Genomic DNA, 20,952 nt, shown 5'->3' on the forward strand with positions numbered 1-20,952 from the left:
TACACCAGGAATCTGTAGGTTATGCTTAATCTCTAGTGAGCGGGATCATATTCTCTCACACCGAACGAGTTGCTTCTTCTTTTATCTGACCGACACCTGCCTGCACATGCATCTCTAGCGGCAGCGTCCTTCAAAATAAAGGTATACAAACATTGGTAAATTTGTACAATACTAAACTTCAAACTAAAAGTTCTCAAAAGAGAACAAAAGAAAACAAAATATTACAGACAGTTACACACGTCATTGCTCACTCTTGCCATTACATCTCCGAAGGGCCATCCAGCGGTCTCTCCGGTCACCATGGAGGCAGAGACACTAGGCTGTATCTCCTTCGGACTCCACGAAGCGCTGACCCATGGAGGCCAGGGACTATAATGTACAGCAGTCCTCCTGTGGCGCTCTTTGCTGGTCTTAGTGGGCTGAGTTACATCCGAGCGTCTTCCCGATCGCGGCCCACTCTGATCGTCATAGAGGCAGGGGGCTAGATGCTGTTCCCTCTTCCGGCCCGGCACTCTGGGCCAAGCGGCCCAGAGGGGGGGAACATCTAGATTGCCGCTTTCCACATGCGTGGAAGGCAGGGGGCCCCCGAACAGATCACACCGCCAAAAAAGATATGCGTAAAAAATGTACAGTAGGACCCCACTTATCCGAACCCAACGGGACCGAAGGTCGTTCGTATCTCTGAAATGTCCGGATGACTGAAACATGTTAAAATGCACCAAATTCAATAAGTGGTACTTGTTTCATATAGACTCATAATACACCGATAAATACCCTTAATTACTTTTGAAAATGCATCAAAATTGCAATCAAATCGCCAACTAAACTCATACAGCCTAGCCTATAATAGGCCTACAGTATAGCCTAGAATGAAATAAACAAATTTCCACTTGAGTGCATGCTTTGATCAAATACAGTACTTTATTCTTAAATGAGGCGTACGCTGCATCGATAGGCTACTGTATTCACAAAACAAAATGGTATAGCCTAAAAGCAACCCAACATTAGAACAATTAGAGCAAATTATAATCAAGAAATAAAATGAAATGACGGACAAGTTGTCGTGTCTAGGCTATTGCAGCCTAAACAACCGATGTAGGCTAACGTGGCCTAGGCTGTAGGCTATTATTTAACAAATACAGTAGGCCTAGTAGGCTAATCTACATGCTTACAACACGTCTGTGTTCCTGAAGTCCATTAACTGGGAACGAAAAATGACTCGATGCTCCTCTGCTTCAGGTTGCTGACGCACTTACTGGCTACCAAGGAATGCAGCTCTCGCGCAGCAGACTCGTTTGCGTTTTGCGCTCGACATTAAAGTAACAAAGAAATTAAACGTGACAGTAGGCTACAGCCTACAGGCAACATGTAGGTCTGCATACAGTTCTGTTTTTATTCACAGTAGGATACAGTACTGTAATGAAAATCCCACCAGTAACCAGATAGCAGGCTAAAAAAAACAATGTTTTTTAACGTTTTTAAACGTTTTACTGTCCGGTAGACCGGGAGGTTCGGATCTCTGAAGTTCGGATGAGTGGGGTCCTACTGTATATGCAGTATATAGTATTGCATGCTAATAAATGGGTCAATTTTGACTAAAGTGATCTCGACTGAAGTAATTTTATGGTATGTATTTACTGTATTCACTGAGTGTTATGTTTTGTGACATTTATGAATATTTTCACATCATTTCACTGATGGCCAGCTGTCATGATAACTTTGAGCCACTATTAGAAACATGCTCAACATTTTTTTAAAAGCCAGTCGGTCCTATTGTAATACTTTTTATTTTTATTTTGTATAATATAAAGCCAATAATTTCTTTTACTCACAATTACTTCATGTTATAGTGTTTTGAAATTCATGTAGTGCATTTAGTAATCTGTCTATTTGGGGATTTTGAATGGCCATGTTGTGGTTCTCTCTGTGCATTCATTGTTGAATTCAACACTAGAGAGAGAGAGAGAGAGAGGAAGAGAAAGAGGTTTATATATAATCTGTTTGTGTGAATGAATGAATGAATGAATGAATGAATGAATGAATGAATGAATGAATGAATGAATAGTTCATTTGTGGCGAGGCCGACACCAGACACCTTTTCATGGTCAGTAGCTGTGATTAACCACCGTAAGCGAAGCAAAGTCTGCCAACAGCCTGGCCCTGTTGTACGATCCCAAGGGCTCAGCCAGCTTTGTCTCAGGTCGCTAAAAAACTGGGACCAATCCTGACTTGGCATTCGTGAGCGTCGCCGTTGATAACCGGCTCCATGATAGACGCGTGCTAGGAAAGTTCCCGTGGTCCCAACATCGACCATCACTGATAACCATGCCTAAACTCGTGGACCTCGTCCCGAGTGAGCCGGTGAAGCGATGGAACTTCTGAAAGGCCAACTGGAAACGCTACCGTCTCCTTACCCATAGATCCACAAGGTGCCTCCCACCACCTAACACCAACAACGTGGACGAGGCGTACCGGGAACTCTGCAGCATACTGGTGAAAGAGGCCAAGAATCCATCCCACGCGGACGTCGCAATAGTTACAAACCGTGTTGGGATGAGGAGCGTGAGAGTCTCTACTGTGCCCTCCTCCGGGCCCCCCCAGGAGCTGAGTCAGACAGACTTGCCTCAGCCCTGCTGTCTAGACTCAGCCGAAGGAGACAAGAGCGCTGGGAGGAGGCCATTAACTCCATCGACTTCTCACACTCCAGCCGCAAGGCATGGAGCATCCTTAACAACCTCACTGGTAGGTCCAGACACTCCCCCCATCACTGCCCCATCTTTGCAAACAAAATCGCATCACAATTTGTGAAAAGTGGGACAGACCTGAGGGCAAAGACCGCGGATCGTCACGTCTCGTGGCTAAAGAAGTGTCTGACCTCTGGAAGGACACAACTCCTAGCGGTGGTAACATCTCTGGTGAATTCACACCAGAGGAGTTTGCTGCTGCCCTCCAGCATGTAAGGCCAGGGAAAGCCCCAGGGCCTGATTCTATCTGCCCGGAGCTTATACTCCATGCAGCGCCTTTCTTGAAGTCCTGGTTAAGAGAGTTCCTCAGACCATAGAGACCATAGACCATAGAGACTATAGACCATAGAGACCATATAGACTATAGACACTATAGACCATAGAGACTATAGACACTATAGACCATAGAGAATATAGACACTATAGACCATAGAGACTATAGACAATTTTGACCATAGAGACTATAGAGACTATAGACCATAAAGACTATAGACTATAGAGACTATAGACAATATAGACCATAGAGACTATAGACCATAGAGACTACAGACTATAAAGACAGTGCTCCAGTCTTTCCTCCAACTCTCCTTCCTCTCTTCATGGAGAAGAGCTGAAGCAGCCCATACGCTCCCAGAGTCTCCTCTCATGGCTCAGCTTCCACTCTTCCCCCCTTTCTCTCGTTCTCTCTTCCTCTTTGAATCTCTCTTCCCATCCTCCCTCCCTCCCCTTCCAGGAGAGACACTCAGGGGGTGTTCAACTGAGAGACCAGCTAACAGTATTTATCTACAGCCTCTCCCTCTCTCTCGTACTGAAGCCCTATCTGGGACGACCACTGTGAGTGGAATATCCTGTAAGGCAGGCAGGGTCTGGCACCGCCAGCAGGGACACAAGATGGTCGAGCGGCCAACTGGGGATTGAAGAACCCCGATTCCATCCCAGCTCCCAGCAGTGTGCCGAAGTGTCCTTGAAGGAGACACTGAACGCCAAAATCACTCACAAGGGGCATTCGCACAGTCCTTAGCACTGTTGCCTCATAGCAAGAAGGTCTCTGGGCCTTTCTGAGCGGAGTTTGCATGTTCTCCCCGTGTTCACAAGGGTTTCCTCCCAAGAACCCAATTTGAAAAACAGGCAGATGCCCTTCAGTCCTGTCCCTGACCAGGACTTGAACTGAGCACTTGGTCCCCGGGCGTCATGAACGATGGCTGCCCACTGGTCCTGGCTGCCCCTGGAGGAGGACAGCTGGGATGGGAGAAACGCAGAGGATGAATACCTACCTTCCGCACTATGCTGTCGTTGGGGCAGAGGTAATGACTGTGAAAGAGATACTCTCTCTAGATGCCACAGGGTCAGAACACAGTCAGTCCAGAGCAGGGAGTAAACATGACAACCACCATACACATTGTGTCAGATAAGTGAAGGGAATCAACAAGCCTCTCTGGGCACATGCTTCATATCAGCCTGTCCAACACAAACTAGGCTACACCACAAATACCCTCAGAAAGAGTATCTAGTGACATCTAGTGGTGAGATCGAGATAGGACATTACATTTCCGTCATTTAGCCATTGCTTTCATCCAAAGCAACTTAGAATAATTTGTCTCCAGAGTAAGTGCACCTCCTAAAGTGACACCAGCAGTCTGTGTTGTTTTAACTAAGCCATCATTGCCCTGTTCCTTCTCTCTGCTGGGCTCTGATTACTGTTGCAGACAATATGTGCAAAAAAGATTGCCTGATTTGCAGGCTACAGTAGTTATGCAGACTTATTCACTACATGTAAAGTAACCTGCGTCTTGTTTGGTTTCTCAGCACATCCTGCCACTGATAGATGCTCTGAACTGTGTGGCGCCACTCTGTCATGAGATTACATACCAATATCTGACTAGGTTTATTTAGCTTTTTAATGTTTTATGTGGACAATAAGTAAACCTGTTGCCCTGTACACAGTCAGAAAGTGGACAGATCCATGTATAGAAAGCCAAACAAAGTGGCAATGAATTAACAGTAAGAAATTCAACAATACTGAGAGCACATTGGTAATAAAAAAGAGACTTTCCCTGGACATAACCCTTCGTTCTGAGATGAACTGTTAAGATAAAAATCCATGTAAACACAGCTAAACCTGTCAGTCCAGAAAACATGGAAAATATGTGACAATGAAGTTTGTCTATGACAATGAAGTTCTCAGAAGAGATGAGCAATTTTGCTAGTCTTGTGACATCCTGTTCTAGCGAGCTCACATTCCGTTTCCCTGCAGATCTGTTTGGACACCTCTCAGTAAAAAGCTCTCTTAGAGCAGCCTTATCTTCCTGCTGTGGAGTTTCACTCTGTTCTCTCAGCTGCCGTTTGATTCAGCCATCTTGTGGTCACATTCGTCCTGTTTGTCCTCTTTATTTTGGGTAATGACCTTTGACCTGGGCTCAGGTGCAGCTGCTCGTTGGTACCGAGCCAGTTTATTTGCTGCTCTCTTAGCAGATGTGGTTGGACTGGCGTTGCCAGACCTCAGGACCCAGGTGTAGTGATGGGGCAAAATCAGGGTGGTCAGCTGCAGGATTGGGCCGACCTGCATAATAAAAAATAAAGAACATATATTTACAGTAAGCATGAGTCCGCAAACTACTATATTTTACCAAAATGTTTGGAAAATGCTTACAATTTCAAGTTTGGACACTTTTATACAAAGTCATCTTAAAGGTGCAATAGTCAAGATTTTGATGTAGACTAATTCTGTATGGTACCAATGTCATAATCCTATTGTTTGCCTTGTTAGAGGTGGGGACCAAAACAGACAGAAGTAAACAGGACATTCTTGCTGAACCCTCTTAAATTAATAAATTCAGACATTTTTTCGGGGGAAGCAGTACTTTTATTCTGCATCTTTCTAAAATGTAAAAAAAAGGATTTGACTATGTGAGGGTAAAAACCTCTAATAGGGGTCATAGTAGTTACCTTACCTTGGGCGTTTGGGTCAGTGTAAGGATCTGGGTCCACACGCCCCAGCACGATTAGCCTCGGTACCTACGTGAGTAAGTATGTGGGTGTCTGTCCTGCTGAGTTAAGTGTTCAGGATGCTACTCCTATAAAATGTTGTGGGGAGGCCTTCAGCAGGCACGGTAGCTCCCTGAAGGTGTATGCTCAGCATATAATATGAATCAATCCCAGCATAAACTCTCCCTCCCCAGCACTAGCGAGACAGATGAGGCGCCCCTATACCAAGGTAAGTACACTGTATACTGAAATAACCTTCTCAATAAACTGTAGGCTATACACAAGGACAATAACAGTTCCGTAAGGTCAAATGTATATTTAAACCAAAATAGCATGAGGTAAAATTACCATTAAACAGTGCATTCACTTACAAAGAATAACTGTTCATGAAAGTCCCTTCAATAATAATGTCAGTCAAAATAACACTGTGTACTGGCACATATACTAAACATAAATTGCATTCCAAAATAATCCGTCTCCAATTTGAATAACATTCATTGCGGTAGGAGCACAAAATAAAACAAAGAAAACAATCCACTTCTGCTAGTTCAGTCTTTGGAATAAAATAGCAGTTACTTTCCCAACGTTACCGGTCAGAAGAACCGAGGGGTGATGAGTCACTGGAGAGACACGTCTGTATGGCAAACTCACGTCACACCAATATGGAAGGCCGTCCAGTTCAAAATCACGCGAATTTTAACGTCTTGTCTACGTGTTGTCTACGTGTTGTCTACGTGTTGTCTATGTGTGAAAAATCAGCGCGTTGACAACTTGTTGACAACACGTTAACAACATGTAGACAACACGTAAACAACATGTTGACAACATGTAGACAACACGTTGTCAACGTGTTAAAATGCGCGTGATTTTGAACCATTTGGCCATTTCTTGCATTTTGAACGGGTAAGCTCGATTGGAACACGTCAGTTTCCATTGGCTGCTGAACATGCGGATGGAACCATTATCTAAGCCTGGGTGGAATTTGCATTTGCTACCCTGTTAAGTTCCTTAACCTGCTACTGGGTGGCACCAGCCTATGTCAAAAGCTTTTTGACATGTCATTGTCATGGGGATCAGTTGTTTTATGTAGGCTAGGCAATAACCGATTGATTTAATAGGCTATTGTGACCATGAATACCATTTTACAGGAAACAAAAATTAATATTAGGCCAAGTTTACAGGTGTTTAGGGTTTAAAAATGCCATATGGGGGGGCAGCTGGCCTATGTTTTGCTATTGTTATCATAATAATTATAGGCCTAATTATTATTATTATATTTAATAATTATTGTTATTATTATATGACTGTTATTGTAATCTCTTTTCTATGCAGAAGGCTAGGTCTCTATGCCTGCAGTCAATAGGCTGGTCTCTTTACTGAATGTTATTGTAATGCCCAGATTATGGACAGCAATAATGGTGCCCAGTCAGCTAAATTGTCTGGCGAAGGATTAAAATGCTTTAGGGTATCCAGATGTGGTTCCTGGTTTTTTAAACTGGTCTCTTTTGGGGTGAGTTACCGTGCGTAAAGCAGTGTTGAAACTGTAGCCTAGGCCTAGGCTATATTCTAAAAAATAGGCCTATAAGAAAGGCGTCATAGGCCTACCTCATACAGACATACAAATGTTGCTTTCAGTAACATTAAAAACAACCAGGCCAGGTCCAGCCTGGCTTATGTGCGTTGGCTGGCTTGTTTCTGTGCGGGACTGGTAGGACGGTAATGTTCGATAAATTAAGATAGGTCTTGTCACCTGGACACATCAGTTCCAATGCTAATCCAGCACAATGAGAGCGGGATAGCCTGTTAGCTCATGGGCTCACAACGACTAGCAGCAGCTTCCATAACATTAATGGTAGCGGTCAGTGGCTAAAGCAGTTACACTGATGATGATAACATAAAGTCAGCCCCACCAGGAACCCCGGTCTCCTGGGTGGGAGTCCAATGCTCTCACCACTACTCTACTTGTGCAGTGGAGATCGGCGGGTGGGTTTTGGTGTCCTACTTCCAGTCCCTAGTGTGGGTTGGGGTTAGAATATGGGTTGGGGTTGGGACAGGATCTGATCTATAAGGCAAGGGGTAAAGGTTGGAGTGAAAGGATGAACATGTGGAGGTTTGGGGTATAGTCCCATAAAGTCATCCCCACCAGGTCTTCAACCCCAGTCAAACGCAACAAGCAGTGCCTGCGTGTGGCCAAGTATGGGTAATGTAAGGCAGAGACTATGGAAGCAGTGGCAAAAACAAACAACACAACTAATATCCATAAAGGTAGACGGATGACCAAGTAACAATAACCTTGTTAGGTTTATTGTGGTACAAAAAGGTGATACTGTAAGAGACGGGTAACGAGACAACATTAAACAATGAAAACATGAGGACAAGCTCTCCTCAGGACAAGCTAAGGGGAGGGGCGGTACAGGTGCCAAAATAACAAAGTACCTAAACCCGTTCCTATTCTAGTCCCTTGAACACTACCCTAATCACTTACTTACCTAGATGTACAAACCATCGTCCTCACTATCCATCCCTAAACTATCCCTCCTAGACTAAGCCCACTAAAATACAAAAGGTAGCACCTGACCAAAGAAGCTTACCTGGTGTATTTAGACATCGAGTTACCTACGTGTGAGAATGTAAACCCATGGGCCGCTAGCCTACCTCCCTAACCCTCCCCTGGAACTAACTATGGGGGGACCGGAACAACAGGACAGACATGAACCCATAACAAAAAGGGGCTACAAAGACAGAACAGATCGTGAGGTAATAACATGAATCTAGGAGTACAAAACAGAACAGACAGCCTACCTAACAAAAATCAAATGCCACTACCTAAACATACAGGGGAGACAAAGGTTTAAATAAACAGCAGAACACCCTGATTGGACAACAGTAAAGTGACACAATGAGATGATTGGCTGACAGGACGAGACGATTAGCTGGCGGCACGTGGAACAGGGATGATTGCCAGCACAGCTAACGATGACGGACAGGACAGACGACCAATGGGGAACAGGAGCCTAGAACTCAAGGAGAGCAAGAAAGAGAGAACAAAAGCACGAAACGGACAAACATATTGGACTGTAGGCCTAACTAAAGTGGAACATAACATATACACTGTAAGAAATTAGCTTTGCTAATTAGCTTAATTGGCTTGTCTTGCGCAATAAATCACAGAAACCAAACATAATTGTGACTTGACTTACAGTGCAGAAATTCCTATGAATATGTTTCTTATATCAGGTAGTAAATTAATTTTGGTCCTGACATGTGGTCCAAACTTTTGCGGGCATCACACTACTAATAGTAATATTGAGGTCAAAAGTGGCACAATGTTATCACAAAGTCCTCTTGTAGTGACAAGACACAACGAGTAGTGACATGTTCTTTATTAGTCACATTCTACATCAAACAGGTAAGATGTTCTTCTGTTAGCTCCTACAGTAGATTGTGCACACGCTAAGCAAGAGGTAAAAGAATTATAAGAGAAAGACATTTTGTATCAATCATTAAGCTAATGTTATAGTCCAATAACAGAACCTGAAACCACCACCACGTTTAAACAGACACCAACCGTACTGTAATAGCCTAGTTCATTTAAACAGACACCAACCGTACTGTAATAGCCTAGTTCATTTAAACAGACACCAGCCGTAGACTACTGTAATAGTTAATTTAAACAGACACCAACCGTACTGTTCATTTAAACAGACACCAACCGTACTGTAATAGCCTAGTTAATTTAACAGACACCAACTCTACTGTAATAGCCTAGTTCATTTAAATAGACTACAACCGTACTGTAATAGCCTAGTTAATTTAAACAGACACCAACCGTACTGTAATAGCCTAGTTAATTTAAACAGACACCAACCGTACTGTAATAGCCTAGTTCATTTAAACAGACACCAGCCGTACTGTAATAGCCTAGTTAATTTAAACAGACACCAACCGTACTGTAATAGCCTAGTTCATTTAAACAGACACCAACCGTACTGTAATAGCCTAGTTCATTTAAACAGACACCAGCCGTACTGTAATAGCCTAGTTCATTTAAACAGACACCAGCCGTAGACTACTGTAATAGTTAATTTAAACAGACACCAACCGTACTGTTCATTTAAACAGACACCAACCGTACTGTAATAGCCTAGTTAATTTAAACAGACACCAACTCTACTGTAATAGCCTAGTTAATATAAACAGACTACAACCGTACTGTAATAGCCTAGTTAATTTAAACAGACTACAACCGTACTGTAATAGCCTAGTTAATTTAAACAGACACCAGCCGTACTGTAATAGCCTAGTTCATTTAAACAGACACCAGCCGTAGACTACTGTAATAGTTAATTTAAACAGACACCAACCGTACTGTTCATTTAAACAGACACCAACCGTACTGTAATAGCCTAGTTAATTTAAACAGACACCAACTCTACTGTAATAGCCTAGTTAATATAAACAGACTACAACCGTACTGTAATAGCCTAGTTAATTTAAACAGACTCCAACCGTACTGTAATAGCCTAATTAATTTAAACAGACACCAGCCGTACTGTAATAGCCTAGTTCATTTAAACAGACACCAGCCGTAGACTACTGTAATAGTTAATTTAAACAGACACCAACCGTACTGTTCATTTAAACAGACACCAACCGTACTGTAATAGCCTAGTTAATTTAAACAGACACCAACTCTACTGTAATAGCCTAGTTAATATAAACAGACTACAACCGTACTGTAATAGCCTAGTTAATTTAAACAGACTACAACCGAACTGTAATAGCCTAGTTAATTTAAACAGACTCCAACCGTACTGTAATAGCCTAGTTAATTTAAACAGACACCAGCCGTACTGTAATAGCCTAGTTCATTTAAACAGACTACAACCGTACTATAATAGCCTAGTCAATATAAACAGACACCAACTGAAGTGTAATAGTTCATCTAAACAGAGCTCTGCGTACTGTAATAGTTGACTGGCTCTAACATTAGACACAAGGCAAGCTTTAGCTGATAACACTGCTGTATCTCACAAACAAATGAAAACAAAGAATACAACTGAGTTATTCTCCTGAACAGTAGTTTACTCCCCTCTGAATGCCAACATTAGATTATCATTATCATACATTTACCAACACTTGACTGTATGTTAATCATTAGTTTATATATGGTGAAAAAAAGCAATACATTAGTGCAACAAGGACTCTCATACTGGAGTATATGTCAGGTTTGAAGACCTGTCCTGAAGTTGAAGCAGTCCTGAAGCTCCCAAGTACAGTGGATTCTCATGTAGATTATTGACTTAAGGTGAATATACTGTAACATTACAATAATGCATATTTGTTGGCAAAGGATGGATACAGTGTGATAAACCTTGGCCTGGTTATCCTCTAGCAGAGACAGGTTAAGACCTGTAGGAACCAAGTAAACAGGCCTTTGTACAGACCTCTAACCTGCCACAAAGAGTGTCTGAAGTTGTCAGTGATGTTTGGTGTCAGACTCAGGATGTCCTCCAGTCACTTGTCCTGCTAATGCTGTTTCTCCACAGACACCCAGTTTAGACTAGAAACCAGAGGGAAATGACTCCAACTCTCATACATGACTATTATTGATATGTGGATCTTATAACCCTGGTACAGTTGATTAATAACACCCAGGACAGTGCATTATTGATTAATAACACACAGGACAGTGCATTATTGATTAATAACACCCAGGACAGTGCATTATTGATTAATAACACCCAGGACAGTGCATTATTGATTAATAACACACAGGACAGTGCATTATTGATTAATAACACACAGGACAGTGCATTATTGATTAATAACACCCAGGACAGTGTATTATTGATTAATAACACCCAGGACAGTGCATTATTGATTAATAACACCCAGGACAGTGCATTATTGATTGATAACACCCAGGACAGTGCATTATTGATTCAGAACACACAGGACAATGCATTATTTGCGTATTAAAGGGAATATTTTTGTTGCATATAGAGAGACAAACTCATAACACATGTGTATGGCCTTCTTAAGACAGTATTGGTTAATATGGAGCAAAGATATTGTATTATGCTCAAGCATTTTAGCGTTATTTCATTTGAACTGAGATTTCTGGTTAGAAGGAAGCTCTAATATCAGGTCTAGTTCAGCAGTGGATTCAGAAACAGACCTGCAAACCTGAGAAGATAAAAGAAAACCATTACAATGACCATCAGGCACAGTCAGTTGTAGTAGTTGGTGAAACTTTTCTGTGACAAGAGGAGTCTCACCTTAGCTAGCAGGCACCAGCATCCGCCCTGTGAAATAAACACAGAGAGGGTGAAGAGACAGAGGTGACACAATCACTATGTGATATTTCAACAAATAAATCAACATTGCTGCCACCATCCACTGAACACAGGAGCAGTATTCTTGAAAAATACATCTCTCAATGTATAAGTTAATCTTTCTTACATCATGATTATTTTAAAGTGTGCTGCGTACATAACACACAGATGACTGTGAAGACTGGATGACTATGAAGACTGTACATGTTCTCTACACACAGATGACTATGAAGACTGGACATGTTCTCTACACACAGCTGATGACTCACCATTGGATTTCTTCTTCTGGTAGTAGATGAGTCCAGCCTGTCAGCACTGCGCCATAGTGTCCCAAGATGTCCAGCAGATGGCGGCAGAGTGCACCGTACTTGGATTTTGTGGACTGATTTGGGCTTGGCTCACCCTAAGTGGGTTCACCTGTTTGGTTGCTGATTGCATGCACCTGTATTTAAGAGGTGTCTGTGTTTTGCCATGCATTCGAGCCTCATATGTTTCTAGGAGACTCCTGTACCTTTGTTACCCTTTGTGGGACCTTCTTTTGGATTAAAGCAAGTTTGTTTTTGGCTCCTATGCTCAGCGTCCTGTACTTAAACTCAGTACTCTTAAGTTAGCATCGTGACAGTAGGCTCGAATCATCAACATGAGTTTAACAGGCGCTGAAGGAGCGGACATCAGCCTATCCCAAGTGCTCGGAGCTTTGAAGACCCAAGGATCCTCAATCCAGCAGATCCAGACCTGGATAACACAGCAAATGCATCAACAGAACCCCCCAGGCGGCAAGACATTCCTTCAGAAACCGGAGCGGTATGATGGCATCCCAGAGACCTGTCAGGGATTTTTGACTCAATGTGACCTGTTTTTTGTTATGCAGCCAGATCAGTTCCCCTCAGAAAGAGCTAAGGTTGCTTTTATGATTTCTCTGCTCTCAGGTAAAGCTCTAGTGTGGGCTACTGCCCTGTGGGAGGCTAGTTCCCCACTTTGTGCTAATGCAGCAGAGTTCTCTAAAGCACTACGCCAGGTTTTCAACCATCCTGTGAGTGGCAGAGAAGCAGCACGCCGCATCAGCACGCTCCGCCAAGGGGCCAGAGCCGTTTCTGAGTATGCTATAGAATTCCGCACCTTGGCAGCTGAGAGTAAATGGAACAATGAAGCACTTTTGACCACTTTTTATAACGGCCTGTCTGAGGCGGTCAAAGATGATTTGGCTAGTCGGGAGTGGGGTGCCACTTTAGATGAGCTCATTACCACCTCTATCTGCCTCGATCAGCGCATACGCGAAAGGAGGCGTGAGCGCAGGCTTCCCAACTCCGCACAGCCCCAAGTGTGTTCGCCACAGAGCGCGTCAGCTCCCGCTGCTCAGCCCACTCAAGCGGAGGCTATGGAGATAGGCAGGTACCGCATCACACCTGCTGAAAGAGAGCGTCGCCGCAGAGAGAGATGCTGTCTTTACTGCGGTGAGGCTGGTCATTACAGAGACCGATGCCCCCAGCTGCAGGGAAACGAAAACGCTCATTAGGGGAAGGGGACAGCTTAGTGAGCAGTTTGGTCCGATCTCAGTCCCTCAACCCAGCTAAGCGCCTATCCCTGAGTGCTCAACTCACCTGGACCCCAGAGAACCCTGAGAACATCCCAATCACTGTGCTGATCGATTCCGGTTCAGAGGAGAATCTGATGAACTCTGCTCTGGTCACACGCCTCGGTCTACCGGTCATGGCTCTTCCCAATCCTGTGAGAATACAGGCACTCGACGGACGACCCCTAGGCTCCGGTAAGATCAACTACATGACGCGCCCCTTATCGCTACAGATTGGTTCACATAAAGAGACTATCTCTTTGGCTTTAGTCGAATCCCACCATGACATGGTGGTACTAGGGTTTCCCTGGCTCCAGAAGCACAACCCCCTAATCAATTGGTCCACTGGGGCAATTTTGTCATGGAGCTCAGAGTGTGTTTCAGCCAATCATTTTACACCTGTGATGGAGTGTTCCGCTGCCTGTTCATCTCCTGAGCTCACTTCAGTCCCTGCCGAGTATCATGACTTAGCTGAAGTGTTTAGTAAGACTAGAGCTACAGAACTACCCCCTCACAGATCTTATGACTGTGCCATTGACCTGTTGCCTAACACTATTCCCCCCCGGGGACGACTGTACCCTCTCTCCGTCCCAGAGACTCAGGCCATGGAGGATTACATTAGTGAGTCCCTTACCAATGGGCTTATTAAGCCCTCGACCTCACCCGTGTCAGCAGGATTCTTCTTTGTACCCAAGAAAGATGGTGGTCTACGACCATGCATAGACTACCGAGCACTGAACAACATCACAGTGAAAAACAAATATCCGTTGCCACTCATGTCTTCTGCTTTTGACCTCCTTGGAGGAGCTACAGTGTTCACCAAACTAGACCTGCGGAACGCTTACCATTTGGTCCGCATCAGAGAGAATGATGAGTGGAAGACTGCATTTAGCACCCCTAGTGGACATTATGAATACTATGTGATGCCGTTTGGTCTGACTAATGCTCCCGCTGTGTTCCAAGCCTTTTTAAACGACGTGCTCAGAGACTTCCTCAACCGCAGTGTGTTTGTTTACCTCGATGATGTGCTCATCTTCTCCAAGTCCCTTACAGAACATCGTCAGCACGTCCGGCAGGTCCTACAGCGGTTACTGGACAATCAGCTGTTTGTCAAACTAGAGAAGTGTGAGTTCCATGTTACACGCACCTCCTTTTTGGGGTATGTCATCTCCCCTGACGGTGTGATCATGGACCAATCCAGGGTGCAAGCAGTACTGGACTGGCCGGTTCCTACCACTCTCAAACAGGTACAACGTTTTGTGGGATTTGCTAACTTCTATCGTCGTTTCATCCGAGGTTTCAGCTCCATTGTAGCACCCATCACAGCAGTGACCCGTGGAGCACCGACCAAACTCAGATGGACCCCAGAGGCACAAGCGGCATTCGAGCACCTCAAGGCTCAGTTCACGTCGGCTCCCCTGCTGAGGCATCCTGACCCTACCCTACCGTTTGTATTGGAGGTGGACGCGTCCGGTTCTGGAGTTGGAGCCGTGCTTTCCCAGAAGTCAGGTATGGACAATAAGACTCACCCGTGTGCCTTTTTCTCTCGCAAGCTCAGTGACGCTGAAAGGAACTACGACGCCGGTGACAGGGAGCTGTTGGCCATCCTACGGGCGCTTGAGGAATGGAGACACTGGCTAGAAGGAGCACGCCACCCATTCACTGTCATCACGGATCATAAAAACCTCCAGTACATCCGTGGAGCCAAACGCCTGAACCCCCGACAAGCCAGGTGGGCTCTGTTTTTCACCCGATTCAGGTTTATCATCACGTTTCGCCCCGGAACCAAGAACGCCAAGGCTGATGCCTTATCACGACAGTATGACATTGATGTTACTGACCCTGTCCCCGAGTGCATCATTCCCCCCAGCTGTGTGGTGGGACAGGTGACGCTTGCCCTGGAGGACGCCATCCGGCGTGCGCAAGAGGAGGATCCGGGTCCTGGTGGAGTACCCCTGGGCCATCTGTATGTCCCACTCAACGCCCGCTCTGATGTTCTACAGTGGGGGCATGACTCACCAGTGACGGGGCATCCGGGGACTGCCCGCACGGTAGAGCTAGTTAGCCGCCACTTTTGGTGGCCGCGCATGAGAAGCGACATTGAGGAATATGTCCACGCATGTACAGTCTGTGCTACACAGAAGTCAGGGAACCAAGCCCCGGCAGGCCTGCTTCACCCCCTGCCGGTCCCATATCGACCATGGTCCCACATTTCGATGGATTTCATCACAGGCCTACCACCTTCTGATGGCAACACTGTGATTTTTGTAATCGTGGACCGGTTCTCTAAAGCTGCCCACTTTGTCCCTTTACCTAAGCTGCCTTCAGCGAAGGAAACCGCCGATGTGGTGGTCCGGGAGGTGGTGCGTTACCATGGCATCCCAAGTGACATTGTCTCTGATAGAGGCCCCCAATTCATGTCCAAGTATTGGTGTGCATTTTGGTCCTTGTTTGAAACATCTGTCAGTCTTTCTTCAGGCTATCATCCCGAGAGTAATGGACAGACGGAACGTGTGAACCAGGAACTGGAGAAATACTTGCGCTGTATGGTCTCATCCAATCCGGGTGCCTGGAGTCGGAAGCTGGTGTGGGCTGAAATCGCCCACAACCAACTGAGTGGGTCATCCACCGGTATGTCCCCTTTTGAGGTTCAGTATGGATTCGTCCCACCGTTTTTTCCCTCTCAACAGTCCGAGTCTGCGGTCCCCTCTGCGGATGCTGCTGTGGCCAGGTGCCGCCAGGCCTGGAAAAAGGCCCGTGCTGCGCTTACGCGCACCACCGAACGCCATCGAATCCAGGCCAATCGCAGGAGACGGCCTACCCCGACGTTCCGCCCTGGACAGAAAGTGTGGCTCTCCACCAAGAACCTGCCTCTGCGCACAGCCACCAAGTTCACTCCCCGGTTCATCGGCCCGTTTCCTGTGGAGAGGAGGGTTAACCCGGTGGCTTACAAACTCAAACTTCCTAGGACTCTCCGGGTGAGACCGGTGTTCCATGTCTCCTTATTGAAACCTCTATTCTCCTCACCCTTGTCCAGGCCTGCCCCGCTGCCGCCCCCTCCGCGGGTCATCGCTGGTGGCCCGGTCTACACCGTCCGGAGGCTGCTGGATTCCCGGCGGTGGGGGCGGGGCCTCCAGTACCTGATAGACTGGGAGGGCTACGGCCCGGAGGAGCGCTCATGGGTGCCCTCCCGGCACGTCCTGGATCCTGGCCTCATCCGCGCCTTTCACCGCGCCCACCCTCTCAAACCTGGCCCACCTGGAGGTGGTCGTCGGGAGGGGGGCACTGTCAGCACTGCGCCATAGTGTCCCAAGATGTCCAGCAGATGGCGGCAGAGTGCACCGTACTTGGATTTTGTGGACTGATTTGGGCTTGGCTCACCCTAAGTGGGTTCACCTGTTTGGTTGCTGATTGCATGCACCTGTATTTAAGAGGTGTCTGTGTTTTGCCATGCATTCGAGCCTCATATGTTTCTAGGAGACTCCTGTACCTTTGTTACCCTTTGTGGGACCTTCTTTTGGATTAAAGCAAGTTTGTTTTTGGCTCCTATGCTCAGCGTCCTGTACTTAAACTCAGTACTCTTAAGTTAGCATCGTGACACAGCCAGTGCAAAGACCAGTCCCAGCAGCAGCCCAGACGCCCCGATGGCGATCTTATTCCTCTCAGACTCAGGCAGGGACGGGGCAAGGAGAAATGACCCTTCTGTTAGCATGTGATGACACTGTAGCTGTCCTGTATGTAGCTTCTGACAGACCACCATCTATCATACGCTAGCACACACAGTCACAGTCAGGGTCATTCAGGTACCCAGCCACAACACAGCACTCGTACCCTGCTCACCTGAACTCACCCCAGTGCACCATGACAACACCCTAACAACAGCTGAGCAGTGAACTCACCCTAGTACACCATGACAACACCCTAACAACAGCTGAGCAGTGAACTCACCCTAGTACACCATGACAACACCCTAACAACAGCTGAACAGTGAACTCACCCTAGTACACCATGACAACACCCTAACAACAGCTGAGCAGTGAACTCACCCCAGTGCTTCACGAGGGGTCTGTCCAGGCTGGCGTGCTCCACCATGCAGGAGATCTTCTCCCCGGATCTGGGCGTGTACTCCAGTTGGGAGTGGAACTGGTAGTACCAGTCACCGTTGACCGACTCCTCAGTGGAGATCACGTCTGAGGTCACTTCCTGTCCATCCCTCTTCCAGGTCACTCTGATCTTTTTGGGGTAGAAGTCATAGGCGCTGCACACCAGCATGGCAGGGTGTCTGCCACTAGAGGGGGTCACTGAGAGAAGTTTGACAGAGGGCTCCACTGATAGTGGAGGAAAAACAGCAACACATTAGTTCATATAACACTATCATTCATATCATATTGATCAGGGTTCTGTTCTCTATTAATTAAGTGATTATGTCTTTAATAATAATGTCTTCATGTGAATATTGGTCTTTAATATGTCTACTCTATTATTGATCTTTAATATGTCTACTCTATTATTGATCTTTAATATGTCTACTCTATTATTGATCTTTAATATGTCTACTCTATTATTGATCTTTAATATAACTGTGTAGATTCATCATGTTTGTTTCTAGATCTCTCTTAGTCCCAGAGATGACCAGTAATGCAGTCCACCAGTTCTGAATGGTGAAAAACAATATCATCCTCCCATCCCACAAGATGAAAACATCATAATTTAATCATCATCAGGTCTATGTTGCTTTATATCCACCAGACAGAAGTTTCATTACAGGTTTTGTAGTGAACAGATGAAAGAGGTGTCGTATCATCTGGTGAGTGAGAGATGTGATGTTGTTGTGGTGAGGAGGGCAGCTCACCTGTCTTCTCCAGTACGGCAGAGAGGTGGTTCCCAGCGTTGGGCTTGCAGTAACGCTCCAGGTTCGCTCGCATAAAAGCCATGTAAGCAGCATCATCATTAAAGATCTTAGCATTATGCAGACCAAACTCAGTGTATCCCTCCCACCTGCCCTTAGTGCTGTTGAACCTGACATATTCAATCTTATTATAAATATAAGAGTATATGTACTCATGCGGTTGCTCTGTAGAGTATAAGCAGTGTGACACCGCGTAGTTCTCATATCCACCTGAAATATTGAAGAACAAATAATGCATAATTACAGTTTTCATCTGAATTCATTACACACTTTATTTTTTCATAATTCATGATCATCATGTGAAAGAACAATTCAGAAACATTCAATACAAATGTTATATGAAACAATATTCAACAATAAGATCACTGTCATTAGTTCATTGATAGAAAGCTAATTATATCTGGTAATACCATAGACTTTATACAGACTGTATTATACAGACTCACGGTGTGTAGTTTGTGATAATGTAGTCTACCTGCTTTTTGCGTGGACAGAACCACAGCCATGCAAATGGAAAACACAGTTGACAAGGACATGTTCCCCCAGCGTTCAACTTCTCAACTAGATGAAAGAGAGCAGAGCACTCAGATAATAAACTGACTCTTAACCAAACAAACCAATCTCTGCTTCAGAAAAACACATGTCACATGTTGCTAGGCAGAGGTCAAACTTTGTACTTTCATCATTACTGTATGGTCGGTCACTAACAGTTAATTCTAAATCAGAACACAGTCATTTACATACATACAGCATTGTTTTTAAACATTGACAAACATTTAATTAAGTTTTACTTTGTATTGAGTTAGAGCGTTGTTTACTCATCATGTTTGTAACTTCAGGCTGTCACACTCAGTTCTCTTAAATTCAGCCATGCCAACCATATTGACAGTGTTACAGCAACAGACAGACATATCTCTTCATAGGGCAGCACAAGGAATAGCACAGGTATCAACTGATCACTTAAAACTCAATTAACCAATTACATCCAAATCAACAATATCCTGAGTAGCCATTTTGGCCAGTCGTGCAAGGTTTCCTCAGCAAAACAAGGTCTGAGCTGATCCGTGCCATGCCTATGCTCAATGTGTGTATCTGCTTATGGACCGTGTGCTTGGGATCAAATGAGATACTGGGAAAAAGATTCATGTTTACAATATGGGAGGGACTGATGTCGAAGAGCAAGCTCTGGAAACATTTGCATCTGGAGAAGTGTTTCTGTCTGAAAACTACAAACCTGAGACATTATGATGGAAGACTATGATGTATTTCCACCAAAAATGTTTTATTTATCAAGCAAAGCATGTAATTGTTGTTGATGTCATTTCTTCACAGAGAGGAGAACTGAGAAGACTTGAATTATACACTGAACTGAACATTTCTTTTCTCTCTCTTTTGTCTCTTGTGTAGGACCCTTGGACCAATCAGATGAGTCATTTCCAGCCTCATCATCTGTATCTAGGTAGACGCTCACATGGCTGTTCAGGCTTGTAGTGTAAATGCACAGTGGATGAGAACTTAGGAGGTAACGCAGGGATAGAATACATAGAGTTGGGGTGTCAGAGGCCTCTCACATAAAGGTCTTTATGTAAAAAGAAGATAATGATCATCAGATTGATGGGGACTTGAAAGTGTACAGTACATAACATGAAGCCTATAATGCCATTAGGGAAGTGGCTGATTATATGCTTCAGTTATAGTAGAACTAGATGACTAATGGCTATCATGTAAAAGTGCCATGACGGAATTATTCAATTAATTATTTTACCTTTTTACATTAATATGATAACTCATGTACTGACAAAATGCATAATTTAATCAATCTACCCCCTGAAAACAACAACAAAGAAAGATTATGGCTGCGTTCCTATCCACTTACATCAACTGTCGGGGTGAGAATCTCACTGAATCTGTATCACAGAAACCAGGCTGTCCAGACAAACCAGTCTGGAGAAGTCCCTAAATATTGAAACCATAAAACTATGGAGCGACTTAAGACAGAAGAATATCTTCAGATTTTTTAGAGCAACAAAGTTTAGAGGAAGGCTTCTACCTATACAACAACTATTCTTGAGGGTATGTGGGCGTATGGAAGCTGATCATGAACATGTATTCTGGAGCTACCAGAAGATGTGTGTCTGTGCGTGCGTGTGTCAGTGTACAGTGTTACAGTATATAAAATATCATTTCCGTGTGTTTGGTTAGCTAGGACCTGTACTGAGGGCATCAAAGGTCAGCCTACACGTTACACAGAACACAATGATACACCCGTATCATTCAGTCAATCATAAATCAATCACATGATACCCCTGCCTCATTCAAAACAGTCAATCATTCAAACAGGTGGCGCAGTACCTAGTACTGTCGCCTCACAGCAGTCATTCAAACAATCAATCATAAATCAAT

At 44.7% G+C, this 20,952-nt stretch overlaps 1 protein-coding gene across 1 annotated transcript; it reads right to left on the reverse strand.

Annotated features, from left to right (window-relative positions):
* Window positions 1–17,226: 17,226 nt before the first annotated feature.
* On the reverse strand, window positions 17,227–18,574 carry LOC311325220 (HLA class II histocompatibility antigen, DQ beta 1 chain-like; the record flags this gene model as incomplete). Its single annotated transcript, XM_084457889.1, has 3 exons — window positions 17,227–17,342; window positions 17,687–17,968; window positions 18,493–18,574. The coding sequence occupies 3 exons, from the start codon at window positions 18,572–18,574 to the stop codon at window positions 17,227–17,229; spliced, it is 480 nt and encodes a 159-aa protein (XP_084314015.1).
* Between the last annotated feature and the right edge of the window lie 2,378 nt (window positions 18,575–20,952).

This window comes from Borostomias antarcticus (genome assembly GCF_949987555.1).
Source record: "Borostomias antarcticus genome assembly, chromosome: 24".
Classification (NCBI taxonomy): domain Eukaryota; kingdom Metazoa; phylum Chordata; class Actinopteri; order Stomiiformes; family Stomiidae; genus Borostomias; species Borostomias antarcticus.